The following is a 26075-nucleotide window of genomic DNA, read 5'->3' as shown; positions in this document are numbered from 1 at the left end:
TATTAAAATAAACTTTACTAAAAGATGTATTTTATTATCCTGAGTTCAGGCATACTAAACTCGAATTTCTACCATGTTCCCTGGGTCTGTTAGGATCATAGGATGTAACAATTCTGACAGCCCATTCTGGCCTATGGATAACAGGTAGCCTTGCAATAGTGAAAAACGAAAATGGCTGTAATTCACTATTAGGACATGCCACACAAATCAGGGCTTGTCCTACCTTATGCTTACAATGCACCCTGCCCTTGGGCCTACCATAGAGGTGACTCATATGTAGTAAAGGGAAGGTTTAGGGACTGGCAAGTGGGTGCACTTGCCCAGTCAGCATGGCAGTACCAGACTGCACGCAGGTTCTGCAATGGCAGACCTTAGTCACATTTTACAAGGCAGCTTCTGTGGGTGGCACAACTAGTGCTGCAAGCCCACTAGCAGCATTTGGATTTACAAGCCCTGGGCACTCCTGGTGCACTTTACTGGGGTCTGACAGTAAAACAAATAAGCCAATCATGGGATTCAACCAACATATACATTTTATACAGGGAGCACTTGCACTGTGGCACTGGTTGGCAGTGGTACAGTGCTCTGAGCAGCTAACACCAGCAAAACACATGAGGCACAGCAGCAAAAAAGTGGAAGGGAGACTCACGCCAAGGTGCCAGATCTAACAAGAAGCATACTTAGCCCAGTGCCCCAAAGCCTCATTCCCGGGCAGCACATGCGGCTCCAGCAGTGGCTGACTGTAGAGAAGCATACGTGGACCAGTGCCCCAAAGCCTCACTGCCAGGCAGCACAAACTAGTTCAGCAGTGGCTGAATGTAGGGAAGCATGTCTGGACTAGTGCACTAAAAACCTCACTCACGGCTGGCAGCACACGGGGGTCCAGCAGTGTCACACTGTAGAGCAGCGTATGTGGCCCAGTGCAACAAAGTCTCACTCCCAAGCAGCACAAGCATGTTCAGCAGTGGCTCACTGTAGAGCAGCATGAGTGGCCCAGTGCCCCAAAGCCTCACTCTCGGGCAGCACAAACATGTAAAGCAGTGGCTAACTGTGGAACAGCATGTGTGGCCCAGTGCCCCAAAGCCTCACTCACAGGCAGCACAAGCATGTCCAGCAGTGGCTCACTGCAGAGCAGCATGTGTGGCCCAGTGCCCCAAAGCCTCTCTCCCAGGCAGCACAAGTGGGTCAAGCAGTGGCTGACTGTAGAACAGCAAGCATGGCCCTGTGCGCCAAATCCTCCCTCCCGGGCAGCACAAGCATGTCCAGCAGTGGCTCACTGTAGAGCAGCATATGTGGCCCAGTGCCCCAAAGCCTCACTGCCAAGCAGCACAAGCGTCTCCAGCAGTGGCTGACTGTAAAGAAGCCTACGTGGCCCAGTGCCCCAAAGCCTCACTGCTGGGCAGCACAAGCTGATCCAGCAGTGGCTGAATGTAGGGAAGCATGCATGGACCGGTGCACCAAAACCTCATTCCCGGGCTGGCAACACACGCGGTGCCAGCTGTGGCTCACTGTAGAGCAGCGTATGTGGCCTGATGCAACAAAGCGTAGATAATGATAGCACGTTCCTGAATAGGAAAGTGTCTTTCGTTTTGCACTCAATCTCAGAGATGTGATCTCTTTTGTGAAATTAAACTCAGGTAAATCGGAATTTATTCAAGTATAACTTGAGTTTATTAACCGTTGTTCAAAGTTAATGAAGTCAAAGAATTGTATTCATTCTTTATCAATGCATCATATATCCAACTGCCCAATGCATTGCAAAGCCTCACTGCCAAGCAGCACAAGAATGCGTTGCCCAGTGCCCTAAAGCGTCACTTTCAGACAGCAGATGTGGGACCAGAAGTGGCTCACTGTAGAGAAGCATACGTGGCCCAGTGCCCCAAAGCCTCACTCCCGGGCGCCACACGTGGGTCCCGCAGTGGCTCACTATAGAGCAGCATGCATGGCCTAGTGTACCAAACCTCACTCCCGGGCTGGCAGCACACGGGGGTCCAGCAGTGGCACACTATAGAGCAACATATGTGGCCAAGTGCAACAAAGCTTCACTCCCAAGCAGCACAAGCATGTCCAGCAGTGTGAGAAGGTGGCCAGATATATGCTGTCCACTAGTTCTAGTGGGCACCTTGTATCAGTCCAAACAACCCCTTATGATGATAGGTTAAAGACAACCTTTATTGAAAGCTATCCTAGTGGTAGATATGGAGAGCAGCCTTCAGGCTAAGTCTTGAAGGAATATAAAGCAGCTTGTTTTTCCAGTCTATGATCTCTTGAATGATCAAATGAAAAGACAACCACACCAGGTATATATTCAAAATATAAGTATTTAAGATAAAACACACCACTCTAGTCTCTTTATGAGACTGGAGTTCAAAGTACTTTGTTTACAAGTCAGCAATTATCAGTAATAGCACAAATACACGTTTGGGCCCTAGGGGCGTACCAAACCATATACCAAAAAAGTGGTATAAGAACACCCCCTGAAATAGGTAGTATGCCTATTGCCTCTAGAATCGCTGGTACCCCAAGGAACCACCCAAGGTAGTGACACAGGGGACCCACGGGGACTGTATGCAGTGTGTAAACACAACCGCGGGTTCCCGTTATCTTCTATGGGCAATGTCGCGGTTGGAAATTTAAAGATTAGGGACACTTCTAATCGAGTCGAAACCAAACCCTTTTGGAATTAAGAAGTTCTAGGGCTAGCACCCACGAGAGCACCGGAGTACTTGAGTTACCTCACCCAGGTAATCTGGGTGCATAGGTGTCTTTTGGTGTCGGGTCGCGTCGTCGATTTCAATGGGAGCCTGCAAAGAACTGCTGCTGCCGCGATGAGGAGAAGTGTCCGAAGAGATCCAAGCCTGGATCTAGGATGCAAGGAACCTGAAAGAAGAGGGGATAGAGTCTGGGTCACTAGCCAGTGACCAAGGGCAGGACGGACTAATACCCACAGATGTCGGGTGCTTCAGGTGAGTTGATGGGTGTCTTGACTCTTCAGCCATGAGGTTCAGGAGGTGTTGACAAAGTCCACGAGCTGGATTCGAGCTGTCCCACGAAGGTTGTCGAGTGCTGCGGTGTCGGCAACCAGAAAGGACCCACCAAGCATTGGCAACGGCAAGTCACAGGAATTCAGAGAAAGGACTGCGGTGCAGACCAGCAAGGTCTGAGGGACTCACTCAGCGAGGGTAAGTCAGGGCACATCTGGAGCAACCAGGAAAGCCCAAGTAGAAAAGGAGTTACCTTCGTGGAGACCTGCTAGCCAACAGGCTAGTGATCGCAAAGGAGCCTCGAGTGGTCGCACTTGAAGCTAGCCCACGGGTCACTCGTGGAGTGGAGGCCAATAATCTTCGATGCTGGAGGTGTTCAAGGCTGGAGCTACTCAGAGCCCAAGCAGAACTTCAAGGAGGACCAGGAAGATAGTCTTGCTGCAAAAGTTCACGGTGTCTAGAGTTCACAGTACCACGTCACCCACGATATCCACGGGCCTCAGCTTTGCTGTGGACTCAGGGTAGCCGCGGGGAAGTCTGGAAATCCACCTCTGGTGATGCAAAGACTTCGGCGTTCGGCGGGAGCTTCAGCGATGCAGACCGGTCAGTTGCTTCTTTGGTGCCTGCCAAGCAGGGGAGTCACTCCTTGACCCCAAGGGAGATTTCTTCAGTCTTCTAGTCAGGATAGAACGTTGAAGGTCCAGGATATATGTAGCAGAGTTTCATACAGGGTAATCTAAAGTCCTAGGGACTGGATTCCTATACTTATAGTAAGTTTAGGGGATGGACTAACTCTAAGGCCCCACCTATGGGTGGGCCTGGCATGAGGGGTGGTTACACCCATTTCCTTTGTCCAGTTTCGCGCCAGAGCAGGGTCAGGTAGCCCCTGCAACCGGTTTGAACTGGGCTATGCACAGGGACAGCAAACGTGCCCCCAGTGCAGGACTTCAAAGCACCAGAGAGTGCTCCCGCCCAACCCCAAAACACATCTGCCTGTCTGGGGAGGTGGTCACACCTTCCTTCGACAGGAAACCTATTGTCCAGGCCTCCCCTGCCGGAGTTTAGGTCAGCAGCAGGAGGCCAGACCTGTGTCTGTGGCAGAGGCATCCATTTTGTGATGCCAGGGCTCAGGAAAGTCCTACCGGGTTTGGCCAGTGTGAACATGTCTTTCCCTCTAGAAGGCTGGAATGCTATCCCCGCCGCCAGAACTGGCGGGGGGGGGGGGGTAGTATTCCAAAGCGTTTGACACCAAACACGACATGTTTTGATGCAACCATTCCAAAGTTAGCATTTACCGCGAGGTTATAATGCACTTAAGAGTATATGGTATTCTGTATCACAGAACAGCTATAAGGAAGGGTTTCCGAAAGCTGCAGAGGGGCTCAGCTCATGCTTGAGCACCCTCTCACATAAAACCAAGCACACTGCCTTCAGGATTGTCAAGGCCTGCCATAGGAGTGGCTTATAGGTTTATATGTGTCTGTATATATGTGTGGATATAGGTAGCCTATACCACTGTAAGGGGTGCAAGCACACCCTTACCCAGGCTGCAGTAGCAGACCTGTAGTGCCATTTTGGAGTACTTCCCAGGGGTGGCAGAATATATGCTGCAGCCCCTGGTAGGCCTCTGACGTACCTATGCCCTAGGTACATAGTATACCATATACTAGGGCACTCCAGAATCCAATTGGATATGTACCTATTGTACATGGAAACCATCTTAGAGAGGAAGCAGCTAGGCTGTGGTCCTGATTAGCAGTGCCACAGCCAGACTAAAGTCGAAAAACAGTGAAACACCAGCAAAAAGTGGGGGTACCCTTGTGAAGCAGATCCTACTCTCCTACAAGCAGTGTCTCACTGTAGAGCAGCATGCATGGCCCAGTGACTCATAGCCTGACTCCCGGGCAAGAGAAGCATGTCCAGCAGTGGCTCACTATAGAACAGCATACGTGGCCCAGTGCCCCAAAGTCTCACTCCTGGGCAGTACACGCGGGTCCAGCAGTGGCTGACTGAAGAGTAGCATACGTGCCCCAGTGCCCCAATGCCTCACTCCCAGGCAGCACACCCGGGTCCAGCAGTGGCTAACCGTAGGGTAGCATATGTTGCCCAGTGCCCTAAAGCCTCACTCCCGGGCAGCAGACGCGGGCCCAGCAGTGGCTCACCATTGAGCAGCATACGTGGTACAGTGCCCCAAAGCCTCACTGCCGGCCTGCACAATAATGTCCAGTAGTGGCTCACTGTAAAGCAGCATGTGCGGCCCAGTGCCCCAAAGCCTCACTTCCTGGCAGTACAAGCATGTACAGCAGTGGCTCACTGTAGAGCAACATGAGTGGCCCAGTTCCCCAAAGCCTCACTCCCAGGCAGCACAAGCATGTCCAGTAGTGGCTAACTGTAGAAAAGCATGTGTTGCCCAGTGCCCCAAAGCCTAACTTCCAGGCAACAAAAGCATGTCCAGCAGTGGCTAATTGTAGAACAGCATGTGTGGCCCAGTGCACCAAAGCCTCACTCACAGGCAGCAGAAGCATGTCCAGTAGTGGCTCACTGTAAAGCAGCATGCGTGGCCCAGTGCCCCAAAGCCTCACTCGAGGAAGCACACGTGGTCCAGCAGTGGCTCTCTGTAGAGTAGCATAAGTGGCCCAGGGCCCCAAAGCCTGACCCCCGGTAAGCACACGCACGTCCAGCAGTGGTTCACCGTAGAGCAGCATACGTGGCCCAGTGCCCCAAAGCCTCACTCCCGATCAGCACTAGTGGGACCAGCAGTGGCTCACTGTAGAGCAGCATGAGTGGCCCAGTGCCCCAAAGCCTCACTCTCGGGCAGCGCAAGCATGTCCAGCAGTGGCTCACTGTAGAGCAGCATGCATGGCCCAGTGCCCCAAAGCCTCACTCCCAGCCACCACAAGTGGGTCAAGCAGTGGCTGACTGTAGAACAGCATGCACGGCCCAGTGTGCCAAAGCCTCCCTCCCGGGCAGCACAAGCATGTCCAGCGGTGGCTCACTGTAGAGCAGTATATGTGGCCCAGTGCCCTAAAGCCTCACTGCCAGACAGCACAAGCGGGTCCAGCAGTGGCTGATTGTAGAGCAGCATACGTTTCCCAGTGTCCCAAAGACTCACTCCCTGGCAGCACACGCAGCTCCAGCAGTGGCTGACTGTAGAGAAGCATAAGTGGCCCAGTGCCCCAAAGCTTCACTACCGGGCAGCACAAGCTGGTCCAGCAGTGGCTGATTGTAGGAAAGCATGCATGGACCAGTGTACCAAAACCTCATTCGCGGGCAGGCAGCACACACGATGCCAGCAGTGGCTCACTGTAGAATAGCGCATGTGGCCTAATGCAACAACGCCTCACTCCCAAGCAGCACAAGAATGTCCAGCAGTGGCTTTGTATAGAGCAGCATGCGTGGCCCAGTGCCCCAAAGCCTCATTCCAGGGCAGCACAAGCATGTCCAGTAGTAGCTCACTGTAGAAAAGCATGCGTTGCCCAGTGCCCCAAAGCCTAACTCTCGGGCAGCAAAAGCATGTCCACCAGCGGCTCACTGTACAGCAGCATGTGTGGCCCTGTTTGCCAAAGCCTCAATCAATCAATCAACGCCCTCTACACCGGAATCAACAGAACCCTCCAACATAAACCTCAAATCATCCAGAACCCCGCAGCCAGACTCGTCCTTGGGACACCGTGCCACGAACACATGACCCAACACCTACGGGGCCTCCACTGGCTCCCCGTCGAGAAGAGGGTCACCTTCAAACTCCTCACCCACGCCTACAAATCCCTCAACAATATCAGACCCAAATACGTCAACGAGAGAGTATCCTTTCACGTACCCAAGAGGAACCTCTGCTCCTCTGACCTAGACCTCGCAGAGATCCCCTGCCTCCGCAGAAACAGTACCGGCAGGAAAGCTTTCTCCTACATCACAGCCAAGAACTGGAACGAGCTCCCTGTGAACATCAGACTCTCCCCGACCCTGCACACATTCAGGAAGGACCTCAAAACCTGGCTTTTCGACTTATCCGGAGTTGTTCCCCCCCCACAGCACCTTGATACCCTCACAGGTGAGTAGCATGCTTTATAAGCCCCCTGATTGATTGATTGATTGATTGATTGACTAATTGATTGATTGATTGATTGATTGATTGATTGATTGATTGATTTAGTGACTCTCTGTAGAGTAGCATAAGAGGTCCAGTGCACCAAAGCCTTACTCCCGGTCAGCAAACGCATGTCCAACAGTGGCTAACCATAGAGCAGCATACGTGGCCCAGTGCCCCAAACCTCACTCCTGATTAGCACTAGCGGGTCCAGCAGTGGCTCACAGTAGAGTAGCATACATGGCCCAATGCCCCAAAGCCTCACTCCCAGGCAAAACACATGGGTCCACCAGTGACTAACCATAGGTTAGCATATGTTGCCCAGTGCCCTAAAGCCTCACTCCCGGGCAGCTGACATGGGTCTAGCAGTGGCTCACTGTAGAGTACAATATGTGGCCCAAAGCCTCTCGCCTGGGCGCCACACAGGGGTCCCACAGTGGCTCACTGTAGAGCAGCATGCGTGGCCCAGTGCCCCAAAACCTCACTCCCGGGCAGGCAGCACATGGGGGTCCAGCAGTGGCACACTGTAGAGCAGCGTATGTGGCTCAGTGCAACAAAGCCTCACTCCCAAGCAGCACAAGCATATCCAGCAGAGGCTCACTGTAGAGCCGCATGCGTGGCCCAGAGCCCCTAAGCCTCACTCCCGGGCAGCACAAGCATATCCAGTAGTGGCTCAATGTAGAACAGCATACATGGCCCAGTGCCCCAAAGTCTCACTCCCGGGCAGCACATGCGGGTCCAGCAGTGGCTCACTGATGAGTAGCATACGTGTCCCAGTGCCCCAAAGCCTCATTCCTGGGCAGCACACAGGGTCCAGCAGTGGCTGACTACAGAAAAGCATACATGGCCCAGTGCCCCTAAACCTCACTCCCAGGAAGAAAAAGCGGGTCCAGCGGTGGCTAAGTGTAAAGAAGAATACGTGGCCCAGTGCCCCAAAGTCTCAAACCCGGGAAGCACACACGAGTCCAGCAGTGCCTAACTGTAGACTAGCATACGTGCCCCAGTGTTCCAAAGCCTAATTACCGGGCAGCACACGCGGGTCCAGCAGTGGCTCACTGAAGAGGAGCATACATGGCCCAGTGCCCCAATGCCTCCCTCCAGGGCAGCAGATGCGGGTCTAGCAGTGGGTCACTGTGGAGTGGCATACGTGGACCAGTGCCTCAAAGTCTCATTCCAGGTAGCACATGTGGTCCAGCAGTGGCTCACTGTAGAGTAGCATACATGGCCCACTGCACCAAGGCCTCATTTCCGGGCAGCACAGGCGGGTCCAGCAGTGGCTAACTGAAGAGTAGCATATGTAGCCCAATGCCCCAATGCCTCACTCCTGGGCAGCACATGCGGGTCCAACAGTGGCTGACTGTAGAAAAGAATAAGTGGCCCAGTGCACCAAAACCTTCCTCCCCAGCTGGCAGCACACGCGGGTCCAGCAGTGGCACACTGTAGCGCAGCGTTTGTGGCCCAGTGCAACAAGGCCTCACTCCCAAGCAGCACAAGCATGTCCAGCAGTTGCTCAGTGTAGAGCAGCATGCGTGGCCCAGTGCCCCAAAGCCTCACTCCAGGGCAGCACAAGCATGTCCAGGAGTGGCTCACTGAAGAGTAGCATACGTGGCCCAGTGACCCAATGCTTCACTCCTGGGCAGCACAGGCAGGTCTAGCTGTGGCTCACGGTGGAGTAGCATAAGTGGCCCAGTGCTTCAAAGCCTCACTCCAGGCAGCACATGCGGTCCAGCAGTGGCTCACTGTAGAGTAGCATACATGGCCCGGTGCCCAAAAGCCTCACTGCCAGGCAGCATAAGCGGGTCAAGCAGCGGCTGACTGTGGAACAGCATGCTTGGCCCAGTGCCCCAAAGCCTCACTCCCGGACAGCACAATCATGTCCAATAGTGGCTCACTGTAGAGCAGTATGCATGGCCCAGTGCCCCAAAGCCTCACTCCCAGGTAGCACAAGTGGAACAGGCAGTGGCTGACTGTAGAGCAGCATAAATGGCCCAGTGCCCTAAAGCGTCTCTCTCGGGCAGCACAAGCGGGTCCAGCATTGGCTGACTGTAGAGCAGCATACGTTGCCCAGTGCCCCAAAGCCTCACTTCCGGGGAGCACACACAGGTCCAGAAGGGATTGACTGTAGAGAAGCATATGTGGTCCAGTGCCACAAATCCTCACTCCCGAGCAGCACACACGGGTCCAGCAGTGGCTGACTACAGAGAAGCATATGTGGCCCAGTGCCCCTAAACCTCACTCCCGGGAAGTAAAAGCGGGTCCAACAGTGGCTGAATTTAGAGAAGAATATGTGGCCCAGTGCCCCAAAGTCTCAATCCCGGGAAGCACACACGAGTCCAGCAGTGCCTAACTGTAGACTAGCATCCGTCCCCCAAAGCCTAATTACTGGGCAGCACACGTGGGTCCAGCAGTGGCTCGCTGAAGAGGAGCATACATGGCCCAGTGCCCCAATGCCTCCCTCCTTGGCAGCACATGTGGGTCTAGCAGTGGCTCACGGTGGAGTAGCATACGTGGCCCAGTGCCTCAAAGCCTCAATCTAGGTAGCACACGCGGTTCAGGAGTGGCTCACTGTAGAGTAGCATACGTGGCCCGGTGCCCCAAAGCTTCACTCCCGATCAGCACAAGCGGGTCCAGCAGTGGCTCACACTAGATTAGCATACGTGGACCAGTGCCCCAAAGCCTCACTCCCGGGCAGCAGACACAGGTCCAGCAGTGGCTCACTGTAGAGAAGCATGAGTGGCCCAGTGCCCCAGAGCCTCACTCCCAGGCAGCAAAAGCAGGTCAAGCAGTGGCTGAGTGTAGAGCAGCATACGTGGCTCAGTGCCACAAAGCCTCACTCTCGGGCAGCACCAGCGGTTCCAGCATTGGCTGCCTGTAGAGCAACATACATGGCCCTGTGCCCCAAAGCCTCATTCCCAGGCGGCACAAGTGGGTCTAGCAGTGACTGAGTGTAGAGCAGCATACGTGGCCCAGTGCCCCAAAGTCTCACTCACGGGAAGCACATGCGAGTCCAGCAATGGCTCACTGTAGAGTAGCATACGTGGCCGAGTGCCCCAAAGCCTCGTTCCTGGGCAGCACATGCGGGTCCAGCAGTGGCTCACTGAAGAGTAGCATACGTGGCCCAGTTCCCCAATGCCTCAATCCTGGGCAGCACATGCGGGTCTAGCAGTGGCTCACTGTGGAGTAGCATACGTGGTCCAGTGCCTCAAAGCCTCACTCCAGGATGCACACGTGGTCCAGCAATGGATCACTGTAGAGTAGCATACGTGGCCAGGTGCCCCAAACCTCATTCAAGGGCTGCACACGCGGATCCAGCAGTGGTGCTCTGTAGAGCAGCATAAATGGCCCAGTGCCCCAAAGCCTCACTCCCAGTCAGCACACGTGGGTCCAGCAGTGGCTCACCATAAAGCAGCATACGTGGCCCAGTGCCCCAAAGCCTCACTCCCGATCAGCACAAGCGGGTTCAGCAGTGGCTCACTGTAGAGTAGCATATGTGGTCCAGTGCCCCAAAGCATCACTCATGGGCAGCACACCCGGGTCCAGCAGTGGCTGACCGTACAGTAGCATATGTTGCCCAGTGCTTTAAAGCCTCACTCCCAGGCAGCAGAAGCGGTTCCATCAGTGGCTCACTGTAGAATAGCATACGTGGCCCAGTGCCCCATAGCCTCACTACCGGGTGCCACGTGCAGGCCCCGCAGTGGCTCACTATAGAGCAGCATGCCTGGCCCAGTGCACCAAAACCTCACTACTGGGCTGGCAGCACACAAAGGTCCAGCAGTGGCAAACTGTAGAGCAGTGAATGTGGCCCAATGCAACAAAGCTTTACTGTCCAGCAGTGGCTCACTGTAGAGCCGCATGCATGGCCCAGTTCCCCAAAGCCTCTCTCCCGGGCAGCAAAAGCATATCCAGCAGTGGCTCACTGTAAAACAGCATGCGTGGCCCAGTGCCCCAAAGCCTCTCTCCCAGGCAGCACAAGCATGTCCAGCAGTGGCTCAATGTAGATAAGCAAGAGTGGCCCAGTTTCCCAAAACCTCAGTCTCAGGCAGCACAAGGAGGTCAAGCAGTGGCTGACTGAAGAACAGCATGCGTCGCCCAGTGCCCCAAAGCCTTACTCCCAGGCAGCACAAGCATGTCCAGCAGTGGCTCAATGTAGATCAGCATGAGTGGCACAGTGCCCCAGAGCCTCACTCCCAGGCAGCAAAAGCTGGTCTAGCAGTGGCTGACTTTAGAGCAGCATATGTGGCCCAGTGCCCCAAAGCCTCACACTCGGGCAGCACAAGGGGGTCAAGCAGTAGCTGACTGTAGAACAGCACGTGTGGCCCAGTGCCCCAGAGCCTCACTCCCAGGCTGTACAAGTGGGTCAAGTAGTGGCTGACTGTAGAGCAGCATGCGTGGCCCATTTCCCTAAAGCATCACTCTCTGGCAGCACACGTGGCTCCAGAAGTGCTTGACTGTAGAGAAGCATATGTGGCTCAGTGCCCCAAAGCCTCAGTCCCGGGCAGTGCACACACAGGTCCAGCAGGGGTTGACTGTAGAGAAGCATATGTGGCCCAGAGCCACAAATCCTCACTCCTGGGCAGCACACACGGGTCCAGCAGTTGCTGACTGTAGAGAAGCATACCTGGCAAGTGCTCCAAAGCCTCACTCCTGGGCAGCACACGTGGTTCCCGCAGTGGCTGACTGTAGAGAAGCACGTGGCCCACTGCCCCAGAACCTCATTCCCGGGCAGCACACGTGGGTCCAGCAGTGGCTCACTGAAGAGTAGCATATGTGGCCCAGTGCCCCAAGGCCTCACTCCAGGGCAGCACAAGCGGGTCCACCAGTGGCTAACCGTAGGGTAGCATATGTTGCCCAGTGCCCTAAAGCCTCACTCCCGAGCAGCAGACGCGGGTCCAGCAGTGGCTGACTGTAGAGCAGCATACCGTGACTAATTGTCCTAAAACCTCACTCTCGGCTAGCACAAGCGGGTCCAGCATTGGATGACTGTAGAGCAGCATACGTGGCCCAGTGGCACAAAGCCTCACTCCCAGGCAGCACATGCAGGTCCCACCAGTGGCTCACTGTAGAGCAGCATGCGTGGCCCGGTGCACCAAAACCTCACTCCCAGGCTCGCAGCACATGGGGGTCCAGCAGTGGCACACTGTAGAGCAAGGTATGTGGCCCAGTGCAACAAAGTCTCACTCCCAAGCAGCACAAGCATGCCCAGCAGTGGCTCACTGTATAGCAGCATGCGTGGCCCAGTGCCCCAAAGCCTCACTCAAGGACAGCACAAGCATGTCCAGCAGTTGTTCACTTTAGAACAGCATACGTTGCCCAATGCCCCAAAGTCTCACTCACGGGCAGCACACGTGAGTCCAGCAGTGGATCACTGAAGAGTAGCATACGTGGCCCAGTGCCCCAATGCCTCACTCCTGGGTAGCACTTGCGGGCCTAGCAGTGGCTCACTGTTGAGTAGCACACGTGGCCCAGTGCCTCAAAGCCTAACTCCAGAAGGCACACGCAGTCCAGCAGTGCATCACTGTAGAGTAGTAGCATACGTGACCCAGTGTCCCAAACCGCATTCCCGGGCTGCACTCGCGAGTCCAGCAGTGGCTCTCCATAGAGTAGAATAAGTGGCTCAGTGCCCCAAAGCCTCACTGCCGGCCAACACAAGCATGTCCAGTAGTGGCTCACTGTAGAGCAGCATGCGTGGCCCAGTGCCCCAAAGCCTCACTCCCAGGCAGCACAAGTGGGTCAAGCAGTGGCTGACTGTAGAGCAGCATACCGTGACTAATTGTCCTAAAACCTCACTCTCGGCCAGCACAAGCGGGTCCAGCATTGGATGACTGTAGAGCAGCATACGTGGCCCAGTGGCACAAAGCCTCTCTCCCAGGCAGCACATGCAGGTCCCAGCAGTGGCTCACTGTAGAGCAGCATGCGTGGCCCGGTGCACCAAAACCTCACTCCCAGGCTCGCAGCACATGGGGGTTCAGCAGTGGCACACTGTAGAGCAAGGTATGTGGCCCAGTGCAACAAAGTCTCACTCCCAAGCAGCACAAGCATGCCCAGCAGTGGCTCACTGTATAGCAGCATGCGTGGCCCAGTGCCCCAAAGCCTCACTCAAGGACAGCACAAGCATGTCCAGCAGTTGTTCACTTTAGAACAGCATACGTTGCCCAATGCCCCAAAGTCTCACTCACGGGCAGCACACGTGAGTCCAGCAGTGGCTCACTGTAGAGTAGCATATGTGGCCCAGTGCCACAATGCCTCAATACTGGGCAGCACATGCGGGTCTAGAAGAGGCTCACTGTGGGGTAGCATATGTGGCTTAGTGCCCCAATGCCTCACTCCTGGGCAGCACATGCGGGTCTAACAGTGACTCAGTGTGGAGCAGCATACGTAGTCCACTGCCTCAAAGCCTCACTCCAGGAAGCACACGCGGTCCAGGAGTGGATCACTGTAGAGTAGCATACGTGGCCCGGTGCCCCAAACCTCATTCCCGGGCTGCACATGCAGGTCCAGCAGTGGCTCTCTGTGGAGTAGCATAAGTGACCCAGTGCCCCAAAACCTCACTCCCGGTCAGCATATGTGGGTCCAGTAGTGGCTCACCGTAAGAGCAGCATACGTGGCCCAGTGCCCCAAAGCCTCACTCCCGATGAGCACAAGCGGGTTCAGCAGTGGCTCACAGTAGAGTAGCTTACGTGGCCCAGTGCCCCAAAGCCTCACTCCCGATCAGCATATCCTTTGTCACTTGTTAATTACACGTACAATCGGCCACCAGATTTCATAGAAGTGAAGGGTAGGTTTGGACTTGGTTATCCTGGGCCTTGTCTATTTCACAGACAGCCACAGGGTGAAGGTTACCCCGGGTGTGACAACAGCACATATTGTGAAAATTTTGACATGGAAGAGCAAAATATAACACTTGTGGGTTGGCATTATATAAAGAGATAACAGTACCCCGAAAGGCTGGTTGCAATGCTGCTTGTTGCCCCATAGACAATTTTACGGATACTTCTTTGTATATAAATTGTTCAGAAACAATATTGTACAAACAAACATTTTCCCTAGAGCATAAATCAGATCCAGATACACTTGGAATGAATTCCAGGTATTCAGCAGTAAATTATGAGGGCCCGATGTATGCACATCCTGGGTTTTATTTTTTGTCCAATGGGACTTATTTCAACGTTTAAAATGGGACTGACAATGTGGCTCTTGGGATGGTGTTGCCTCTAGGTGTCCCATGTAAAGATAATGAACCAAAAAAGAGATGGGTGAAAAGAACATTAACGAAGGAGTTTTGTGAAGGAGTCACAGATTTAGAAGTGAATAGTGATAGTAATGGTATCACATTTGGGTATATCCTGTTCTCCTTATTTACCCTGGGTGGTATGGCTATGGCCAAGGAAGAGAAATCCAGAGAACATTTTGGATGTAAATTGCAAATTCTGTCCAATACTACAGTGGCAGCTTTGAGAGATATTACTACCCCATTGGAAAGTATGCATGTGTATTTGGAACAGACTAGATATGCAGTAAATTTTATATTGGCCAAGTCTGGTGGTGTTTGCGCTTTAATTGTTGATCAGTGTGTTATGGGATAGAGAATTTGGAGAAAAACATAATGCAACACATTCTGGACATTATTGAAAATGTCAAGGGTATGGAAAGTGGGAATTGTAGTTGGTCCATTTTCGGTAGCTGGGGTTGGAATTTTAAGGAACTGATTTACCTTATAGTGGTGTTGGTGTTTTGATGCATCCTTATTAAATGTCTTCCTTTCTGTTGTTCCTATTGTGCCTCTGTTTTTACGCCCAAACACAAAATATCAGCTCATGTTACAAATGCTGCTTTGATGTTGCAGAATGACATTGATGACTTAATGCATATTGATGACGGAATATTTGAGGATTCTTCCCTCCTTGCCGTACCACTTTCAAGCGATGATTGTAAGGAATGCCCATAATTCTGTCTCCTATATCTTTTAATTTCAATGTTTCATTGATTTCTGACATGCTGATATTGCTACAGTATTACTGCATATATATAAATGTTATTGCCTTTTAACTTATTAGAAAATGTTTTTAGCTCATGTTAAAAGGAGGGTCTGTTAGAATAGGCCCGCTAATGCTCACGCAATGTTATGTTTTAGTTAGCATTCGCTACACCATTTTCTTTGCAGGCGCCATTTTAGGCTGTTCGAAACTGATCTCGTCCTTTTCTGAGAAATGCCCTTTGCTAAGTTTTGTTTCTGAAATATTAAGTTTGTTTCAGTAATGAGTGAACTGTTCATGCCAGTGCATAGCTTTCTCACTGGATAGAGGCCCTCTCCCACTTGTCTGGTGGCAGGCCCAGGGTGAAACAACCTTGGATTGTGCTGGGTTGTGTAGGATACGAGAACCAAAACCTTTCTTTGTATTTTCACTGTCCAGCTGCATCTGCCTGGAAAATTCCACTGTGGGCGAGTCTTTGTCCAGCTATGAAATGTACATAATGTATCTCTAAGCTTGCTGTTCTTTAGTTCCCTCTGTAGCACTCCCAGATACTGTACAGATGGGGCTCCACTCTGAGTGTATATGAATAAACAGTTATTGTTTTATATTCTTCACTGCCTGACTGACTCTTCATTTGGTGCAGAAGGAGGAGAGGTGGTAGTCAGTGACCCGGTGACCCCAAGTCGGTCACTTTCTTCAGTTTGGACCCACTAGTAGGATTTATTTTACAGGTCCTGGGCACAGGTTGTGCACTTTACTAGGGACTTAAGAAGGTTAAATATGCCACTTGGGGATTAGCCAATATTACTATTTTAGGGGAGAGAGCACAAGCAATTTAGCACTGGTTAGCAGTGGTAAAGTGCACAGATTGCTAAAGCCAGCAAAATACGAGGTCAGAAAAAATGGAAGGAGTCAGACAAAAAGTCGGGGAAAGACCACCACAAGGCTGTCAAGTTTAACAAAACCATTATTGTTGTCACTGACATATTCACCTAACTGTAACTTTACTATCATCTTTGGTTTTTCAGTGAATAAAATAGTTAAAATGACTTTATAGGTAGGTGAATATGTAAATTAAAAAATATAATTTTGAACCAACACAATCAATGAAAATCCCCAGTTATAGTCATCTCTAGTGAATATAACACGCGCCGTAAAGTAACTATACTTCGCGCCCTGACCATGAACAGTTTTGTCATCAAAGATGACATTTCAAATGTTGTAGTTATGTTGTCTATGGTTTTATGGAACATGTTGTGAGTGACGTAACATGTGAGATCACAAGCAGTGCATGGCCAGGGAGTGAGTTATAATTAATTTTGGCATGTTTAAGGTGTGTCTTGGTGGGAGGGTCTTGGTTTACTTTTATGTTTATGTACAACCCACAATAATCCCTAGTCAGCCATGTGTGACAATGTGTTTTCTGTGCAGGAATCTGCAAGGGGGTTTGATTTAGTCATCTGTCTCTTTTCTGGAAGGGAGAGGTAAAAGAGGGGTTGTGACTGGGCGACCCTAGAGGTTGAATAGGGGAGGTCCAACTGCTGGAGAAGGGTAGACCAACATAGCAAAGCGTTGAGTATGTTTTTGCAATCATTGGGATTATCTTAGAACAGAACAATGTTCAGGGTCTTGGCTGAAAGGAATGAGATGTTGAGGAGGTAGAAACATGTGGAGGCTGTGGCTGCAGTAACTAGGGAGTGACAATGGAGGGAGTAAAAGTAAACCCTCAGGTTCATTGTAGAGGTTGAAAAAAGATGAGGCCACAAGGATACAAGCTGGAATAAGAGAGTTGGTAACGGAGTGTAAGTCACCATACTATGATATAATTGCAGGATTGTCCATCCCAGTTATGGAACTAGGCCAATCTAGCTCAGTTAAATAAAACAAGCGAGTCTTTACATACTTGACCAAGCTCCTCCCACGCCCCTCCTTTCTCACTTGCCTTAATATCATCCACAGAGATTGATAGGTCTCCCCATGATTCACACTGCTTTTTGGTGAATGATCTGGCTGCTTGTGTGCTGTGCAGTTCTTGTGAGGTGTTCAGCTCTTCAGATGCATCTGCTTCAACCATGTGTATCTCTTGACTGTCCCTGGACCACATGACCTTTGTGCTACAGGGCTACTCTGGTTCAGCTCCTTCGGTGATCACGCATCCTGCAAAAATAGGTAAATATGTTTTTAGCACAGGCTGTTCAGTTTACAGGTGAAACACATAAATCAATTCTTCAGTACAGAGACCTCCTCAGGGAAGAAAGTTATCTTTGATTAGTTGACAAACGTCTCTTCTGCAGAGTGAGCTACAGGGGCTGTAGACGATTCAAGTCTTCAGTCGGTTTTTAGCCTACAAGTGATCTTGCTCATTGACCAGCCGCTTTTCACAAAATAGTCAGACATTAAGAAGACACTTGGCCTTCAGCTCCCCTTGTTCATCTTCTTTTACTTCTATACAAGCAGAGCCCAAGATGCCCCTGCCAAGCTGTGCCTGTGGTAGGAGAGCCTTCATGATGCTGTCAGTTTAGTCTAGGTTTCAGAGCCCTCAGGTGCCTCCTAAACCCTGTTATCTCATGTTCAGAGTACACGCTCTCCAGTGACCCATCAACCAAGGCCACAGAACGCAAGGATCCCTTAGCCCATCTTCTTGTCCTGGAGACCCAAGGCCTATTAACCCCCCTGCCAAGGCTGCAGAGCTCTAAGCCCAGGTGAGTCCTCGCCCTTCTGCTTCTTATGCCCAGAACCTCAGAGCTATGACCCATTGCAGGACTTCAAGTGCTTACATTTGTGGTCCAGCAACAAACTTCAATATCTCATACATACTCTCCTGTGTTCTCATATCTTCACATGGGCTGTCTGCTGCCACCCATGCTTTACTGACTCACTCACCCCACTCTTCCCATTCTTGTCCTCTCACATTCTTCTACAGTGACCAGAAAAATCCCTCCTGTTTTGCCTTATGCCACAATAAAGCATATCTCATTCTCTTCAAAAGACAACTCCTTACCCAAACCATCGACATTTGCATGTGGACATCAGAATAGGCCATGAGAAAGCATCATACCCCGTGTATTGAACAGTCAAATCTGAAACAGGAATCATCAATAATGCCTAACTGGCACTTACAGCCCTCCACGCCTACCTTCACCTTCTGTCAATGGAGCAGCATAGAGCTCCTATTTAGCAAGCTTGTTATTCATTTAATGACCGACCACACACCTGCTCCCAGGCAACCCACTTTGGGAGCTTCCCACTTGAACTAACTCTCTTCTACAATTCACTCTTACTCTCTGCCCACCAAAGAATCTATCTCCCTTCTATTCACCCTCTCTGATCTATTTACCTTGTTTTGTTCACAATGCGGCACTCTACCACACTAGGCTAACATGAGGTTGCTCTGGACTAATCCCCCATATCTAGCCTTAATCCACCAAAATATCACTCTGCCCATTTTGATGTCTTACGACTACTCAAACTAGTACTTGACTCCTTCAGCCCCTGTGTTCCCACACACAAACCTGCAGCACCACAAATATTCATACTGTATGGTGGCATTGCTGTCTGTAAGGAAAACCCCTATTTTTATGTGTTTTTGGTAGACCTCTCTAACTGTTAATGTATCTCTGAGGAGGATGGGCCTGCCAAGCATGCGCCTTTCCCAAAAACATGAACATCTTTTGGCTGTGATGTGTCTGCAGAAAAAACCTTGGATGTCCACATTTTGAGCAGAATATGTAACATGAACTGAGAAGCAGCCATGCAATACTGCTGGTGAGGCGAGAGAGCTGCACATAGATGAGCTTTGGGGCAGCCCCCTTCAGCCATTGTTGGTACACACCCCATATTCAGTGCTATTGGCTGATTGAAGTGCCAGTCGCAGCGATGGCATTCTGCTTTTGCACAGTGGTGGGCGGTGTCATTGATGGAGCATGTACGCCAGTGCACCTGAGAAGGCCTCCCAGTGGAATGCATGGGCCGAGAAGAGCCATTTCATTCTCATGAAAAGGCATTGATCGTCTTTCTATGTATGTACATATGCATGTTTGCATGTATACGTGTATGTAGTATTTCTATAGCACGTGCCTGGCCAAAAGACAGCGGAGCCCTGCACATGATCAAAGACAAGGTTAAAGTCAATGAATAAGAGGAGGGAGCTGGGTTGTGGGTGGTTAATAATAATAACATACCACTTGCGGAGCACATGGCTGCTTCGTATGAAGTGTCCCAGCGCTAAGACGCTGACATGGAAAAAACTGCTTACTGACTAGGAGACGTTTAGGCAGATCTAAAAAGCCAGGTTTTCAGCTTTTTTCTGAAAATCGTTTTAGAGGTGTCTAACAGACCTTCCAAAGGCATTGAATTCCTGATTTTTGGTGTCAGTTTAGCAGCAGTTGACTTTAGCAGGAGCCAATGTAGTTACCATAGACTGTAAATACACAGGAGAGTGACATGGCAGGAGAGAGCCCTGTAACAATAACAGAGAGCCTTAAAAGTAATTCTGTTTCACCATCAGCCGGTGCAATTCTTTCAATGCGGCGCTAACAGAGGCTCATCTATGAAGTCCAAGCAGTGTTTGAGCTACCGCATTCTGGACCCGTTGAAGCATATTCAATGGCACTTGGGTAGTTAAAAGAATTTCTGCCGATATCTTAACAACACAAAACACTTTCCTACAAGGGCATTCATCTGGGCATCAAAGGGATGTTTCTCGTTAAACCATATGCCTAGGTTCTTAACCTTGGGCCTTGGAGATGGTAAAGGACCCAAGGCCAGATGTATCAACATTATATTTTGCGAGTCCTTGATAGCGAATTTTACCGATTCGCTATTATGAACTTGGAAAATGCAACGTATGTAGGATTAGCAAATAAAATTGCGATTCCTACGCATTCCTTATTTGCGACTCGGAAATTGCAAGTCGCAAATAAGGAATGGCTTTCCATTCATTTCTGAAATGAAATTAAATTAAATGACGAATTTCTAAAGCGCGACATGACCCGGAGGTATCTAGGTGCTAAGACATTAGAAGCAGTGTTACTGGTAGAGCCAGGTTTTTAAGCGCTTCCTGAATTGTAGGAGATTATGTTAGTTTTTCAGGGAGGTGGGCAAGGAGTTCCAAAGTTTAGTGGTAGTTTAGGAGAATCTTGTGCCTCCCCATTTTGCTCTTGAGATCTTGGGGATGGCAAGATTGCCACTCTTGGTAGATCTTTTTGGTCTTCCTGGGATGTAGGGTATAAGGAGTTGTGATAATTGAGGTGGGCCTTTGCCGTGTATTACCTTAAATGTGCTGAGCAGGGCTTTGAATTGAATGTGCTTGTTAATAGGCAGCCAGTGTAGTTCTGTGACAGCCTTGGAAGCTGAGGCAAGACGGGGAAGCACAAGCAGAACTTTAGCAGCAGCGTTTTGGGTAGTCGGCAATTTTTGAAGACTACATTTGATTGCACTGGTCAGTAGGTAGTTGCAGTAATCTAGTCTGGAACCAATCAAGGCCGTGACTACTGTTTTCCTGAGCTCAAACGGGATGAGCGGCAATATCTTCCTTAAGATTTTGAGGATAAAAAAGCAGGTTGCAGTTGTTTGGTTAATCTGGGGCTCAAAGGAGAGCTTGGTATCAAACAGAACTCCCAGGTTCTTAACCTTCTCAGCTGGTACCGGGAGAGGGCCCATGAGACTTGGCCACCAACTTTCTGACCACACAAAGGGTGTGTTGCCAGAAAGTATGACCTCTGTTTTTGAGGCGTTGAGCTTAAGACAATTTGCCAGCATCCAGTTCCCACTATGATTTATACAGTCTTTGAACGGAGACGCAGTGTCGGCGGGCGAACTGTTGATAGACACTATGATTTGCGTGTCGTCCGCATAAGACACCAGCGTAAATCCAAACGTTTTTATTAATTTTGCCAATCGAGTGACATATAGATTGAAAAGAGAGCCAGAGGCCCATAGGAATGAATGGGAATTGCATGCGCAATTTGCGAGTACCCAATAGGTACTCGCAAATTGCGCATGCATTTTCAAGGGTGCAAGGGGGCCAAAAGGACACCCTGTTCCACCACTCAAATATGCATGTGTTAACATGTGGTACACGTACATGCCCTAAGGGCATGTATGTGCGCCACATGGCACTTAGATAAATGCAAAAAAGTGCATTTTTCTAGGAATTTGCAAATTACCACCAACTACAAGTTGGTAGTAATTTTAGATTCCCTAATGCTAAATCACAATTTGCGATAGCGATGAGAATTGCATTCAGGGAATCGCAAATTGCGATTCCCTAACTGCATTCGCAATTTAGGTAATCGCAAATACCGGAATATTGTGGAATTCAGGGACAATCATGGCACTATGGTCAAGCATAAGAATTGCTGGAGTGTTGCCCTTCTCCATGATCCGCCTCACAGACTCAGAGGCAAGCAGCAAGGCTGACTCACTGCTATAAGTGGGGCAGAAGCCTGACTGCATAATGTGCAGGAACTTGTTTTCGTCAAGAAAGCTGGACAGTTGCCTGTTCTCGTGTTTTTCTGCTAATTTAGAAAAAACAGACAGCTGTGATGTGGACCGATAGTTTTCAGGTCTGGATGGATCCAGCAGAGGATTTTCCAGAAAGGGGACCACCATGGCATGTTCCCATTGTAGGGGAACACAGCCTGAGTTTAGTGTAGTTCCTATTTCCCTTATAGGCTCTGCGCATTGGAATAATATACACTATAGTTTTGGCATAGGACTGAGGTCAGTATGCCTCTATTGAGTACATTAAGTCCTTTGTGTGCCAGCTAACTCAGAGGTCACTAGAAGCATCTCGAATAAACAAGAAGGGAGTAGTTTCTGACAACCGCATAAACATGACAACTGTTTCCCTTAGAATCGGAACGTGTCTCAGAATCGTGGAAACAATAGATAACAGTTTCACTCAGTCAATCGTGCATGCTTAGTTTCTTCAGAGTTACACAGAAATAGATAGACTGGAGTTTCAATAAAAGGATTTATTGAACAGTCTCGTTTCTCGTGTAAGAGATATGAGCTGTGAGCAGTAAGCAGAAATAATACTGCAATAGCATTGTCTTCTAGCTATGACATATATTCATATACACATATATAAATAACACAAGCTAAAAAGTGGATACTCGTCTGATGCTTCTAAATAGTTCTACCCCAGTGTACCTAACCTAAGTGTAGTACAAGGTAAGAAGTAGGTGCTGTTTTCTATAGTATGGTAAGCTATAATTGGCATATGCTAAGTTTGTATGCCAAAAGTTTCTCTAGGTTCTAGCGTGCTCCATACCTTAGAATGAGAGAGGTGGGAATCTCTTTCCGGGTCTCAAACTCTAACACCCCGTGAAGGGAGTCAGAACACTGGAAGCTGGATTCTCTGAGAGCAGGGATGACAGCGTCTGGTCAGTGCGTCAGGAGGGGACTCAAATTCCTTCTGAACTTTCCGTGGCAAGACGCATCGAGCTGTGTAGCCGAGCTGTCCTTTGCCATGGTAAGTGAAGGTATATTTATACCTGGAAGGTGCTTAGGAATGCTTAGGAATGCTAGCATTGACTAAAAGTCGGGCAGAGGAAGACGTCATGAATGAACCCCTAAGGAATAGTAGTTCATGCATAATAGATGAGTTCTTGGAGAAATCAATAATCCTAGCTAGGGAAAGTCCCAAGGGATTAAGGCTCTGGTTTCTAAGAACTCGTTGCGACGTGGGATGGACGGATGTAGGTGACCATGCCTGTATTTGGATAGGATGGCTAATGCCTAAATATGGACTGGGATTCTATGCCTAAATAAGGGCAATGCGAATTGTGCCTATATAAAGACATAATTCAGGAAAACCTATGTAAGGGCATCTAAATCGAAACACAACACTCACTCCATTGACGAATGATCGATATTACTAAATGCTAAACATGCTAAACACATAAAATTGAGTATCACATGTTTCGCTAAAAACATTTGTAAAAGCATACTTAAAATAAGTTCATGTTAAAAACTTTTGCTAGACATGAAATGCAAAGGTGCTGTACATATTTAAAGTAATGCTTCATCCTAAGCATATGTTTACAATGGATGCTAAATGAATGGGCACAAATATATACATATGACGAAATGGTTCATTATTACAGAAAAAAAGTAGTTCAAAGCCTTTTCATGTCATGATTACATAAATGAGATCGGTGTGAAGAAAAGGTGACAATGTGTCCCTGGAAGTGTTCAAAGAAGTATGTTCTCTGTGAATAGTTCTACTGTAAACAGAGTATATAGCCATAAAAGAAAAAAAAGTCAATGATTAGAAAAAGTTCCAAGGTTCGGCTTTAGTTTTTTTTTAAAGTGAAGGCCATATTCATAGATTACTCGGTACAATGTGAGCCAAATCAAAAGTCAGTGTAAGATGCTGGTGAAACATTAAATCCTCAATTCCTGTAGACAAAAAATCGTCTCCCGATGTCGGTGATAGTTCGAATACCTCATTCAGAAGATTATCTGCACCTAGATGTGAAGCATCGTCAGTAGCAGTGTTTGTTACCGATGTTACCTGTGTGCCCGTTGATCCATCTCGTACTTCAGCAGTAGCATGTTGCATCTGTGAGATCTCAATGAATGCCATCTTCAGGATTGGTAGCCTCTGGGGACAACACAGAGCATGGGCCGTTACCGGGTCCAGCAGAGTATTGACATCCGTAGGCATGACTGATGGGAGTGTTAGACAGATGTCTAACACGCATTCTTCACCGCAAAGCAGGCAGCGTAGAACAGGTAAGATGCAATCTTGCTAGATTGGTCTGAATGACAGAAACCAAGTGGTATTTAATTTTCGTAGACAAGGTAAACCCAATAGCTGTACTATGCGCTCACGACACTTCCTTTCCAGGAGAGCTTTCTTCAAGTCGCAGGGAGTGACGCTGGTGGGTTGGCTTGCCATAGCGTAGTAGTAGGAATAACAAGCATTGAAAATGCAATAGGTCTCGCCTTTGATTAAGTTAAAGCCATTTGCTTTGCTAATGATATTGTATAGCAAAGCAAATGGCTTTCACTTAATGAAAGGCGAGACTTATTGCATTTTTAATGCTTGTCTTTACATACTTCTCTCCTCCCACGTCTTAGACCTTTCAATTCTCCTTTCTCTCTCTCCTTACCCTTACTCTCCTTTCTCCCTATCCCTTCATTTTTCTCCTTGTACTGTTTTTTTGGTCCCTTCTTTGCCACAATAAGACAGCTTCTTCAGTTTTTTCAATAGCAGAAGAACAGTCTGCTCAGCAAGTCACATTTGACCCCTCGTCGGTCTAGTTACTATGGACCCCTGGCTTTTTGTAGTGGTTTACACTAGATTTTCCTTTTTAAGAGCTGGCACTTCAGTCCTCAAAAGGACCGTCCACCAACCAAAGTGAGCCCAATGGCCCTTCTAAAGACCCACTCCCTGATTTTCCAAGTCAGAGACACTTCCCACGTGGAATTCTTGAGCCAGTAGGCTCTGGTTTGGGTAGGTTCGGTAAGGCACAGCCTCCGGGGCCATATACTCTTGGCATCTCGTTATCAAGGCGGGAATTCTATTGTTAATTTGGAGGAAAACAAGCCTTGTGAAACCTCTCTCACATCAACCCCCTATTTCCTTGAAGTAGTTTCCTCCAATTTTTCACAATAAATGGCATTCCTTAGGCAGACAAAGAACCTTGGATATGCCTTTCTTTGTTAAGCATTTATATTGTCAGGTTTGCTTTTCTATTATAACCCTTTTCACCCCATACCTTTTTCTTCCTGCACCGCCCTTGTCCTCACAATGATCCATTTGATTCATTTTTTGGTCTAACTTTAAGATCGCACACACACTTCCTGTTGCAAATACCTTTTGTTCGCTTACGTGGGCTTAGATTTTGCCCATTACTGCTTGGCTTCATTGTCACTCTCTTTGCCTTGCTTTGAATTTGTTGGTGCGTGTGTTCTTTACTTCCTCTTCTTGGGTCTGTTCCTCCCCTGGAGTATGTCCCCATTACTTATGTCCTTCTACGGCTCTCTTTTGAGGAGCAATGTTTTGGGGGGGTGGGGGGAGTAAGCACTTCACTGGAGTGTGTGTGTTCCTGCTGTCCAACGATTTTGCCTCACCAGCCCCTCCGCTGTGCTTGCTGCCTGTGTGCTCCCCCTTCTGCTTATCCCACCATGTTGTGTTCTTCACCTCGATGCTTCTCCACCACCTCTGCGTTGTGCACTCTAGTTTATTTGCACCCCCACGTTCCTGTCTGTTTACCCCCCTGTATTCTTTCCCCACGCCATTTGTGTGCCCCCGCCAGTGCACCCCCCATTGTTAGTTTGTGCACCACCGCCTGTTGCTACCTCCTTTGTGCTGCTGTTGCTAGCTTCGCCCACTGTCAAAGCCAACAGGTCCGAAAGGGGAGACCTATTGGCTTTGATAACTGTTGTTTTCTTTGTTAGAGGTTTCAGAGAGTTTGGGGAGTGGGTGGATTTTTTTTCCTTCTGTCCAGACACTTTGTATACCTGCTTTTCATTCACATTGTGTTTACTTTTCATCCCCTCTTACTCTTTATTTTTAGGGCTAGCCTACTGCTTCTTTACCAGCCTCCAGGATAAAAATGAATACAAAAAACACCTACTAAATAAAAATGAATGCATACTTCGAGGGTCTTTGGATTAATCCTCTTTTGGTCTGTTCAGCTGTCACTCACATTTTGCTTCCCACAGCGGGTAGCTGTGCGCTATATAAGCTCAACTACATTTACATTTACATTTACATTCTGTCAATCACTGGAGTCAAGCTAGCCTGGCTGATGAGGGGTGATAACCTGAAACCGGTCCCAGGATGTTTGCTTCAGGTCCAGGGAGGACCTGGCATGACTGTTTTGGCTGGGCTGTTCCCATGAGAAACTGGGTGAAACATTGAATTGCATAGTGCTGGGTGTAAACTGGAATCGTTTGGGGAGCAAATAAACATTAGATGTAGGCCCAGATCTCTGTACTGGGGTGAATGTTTGACATTGATCCGCATTCTGTCCATGAATTGTTCTTTTTGCATCTGTCAGCCGCAGCATGCAG

General features: G+C 49.3%; 1 protein-coding gene across 3 annotated transcripts in view; it reads right to left on the bottom strand.

The window, feature by feature from the left end:
• LOC146808505 (transient receptor potential cation channel subfamily M member 2-like) overlaps positions 1-26075 on the bottom strand; it is a 2014188-nt gene that overhangs the window by 1768800 nt on the left and 219313 nt on the right. For all 3 annotated transcript variants that reach the window (XM_085623584.1, XM_085623586.1, XM_085623585.1), the window contains exon 2: positions 16987-17201. In XM_085623584.1, coding sequence (XP_085479710.1) covers positions 16987-17148 — 162 coding nt within the window. In that variant the 5' untranslated portion in view covers positions 17149-17201. The remainder of the gene's footprint in view (positions 1-16986; positions 17202-26075) is intronic.

Source organism: Triturus cristatus, chromosome 8, assembly GCF_964204655.1.
Source record: "Triturus cristatus chromosome 8, aTriCri1.1, whole genome shotgun sequence".
Taxonomy (NCBI): Eukaryota; Metazoa; Chordata; class Amphibia; order Caudata; family Salamandridae; genus Triturus; species Triturus cristatus.
Note: the sequence above shows the minus strand (reverse complement) of the source record. Positions and strands in the feature narration are given on the sequence as shown.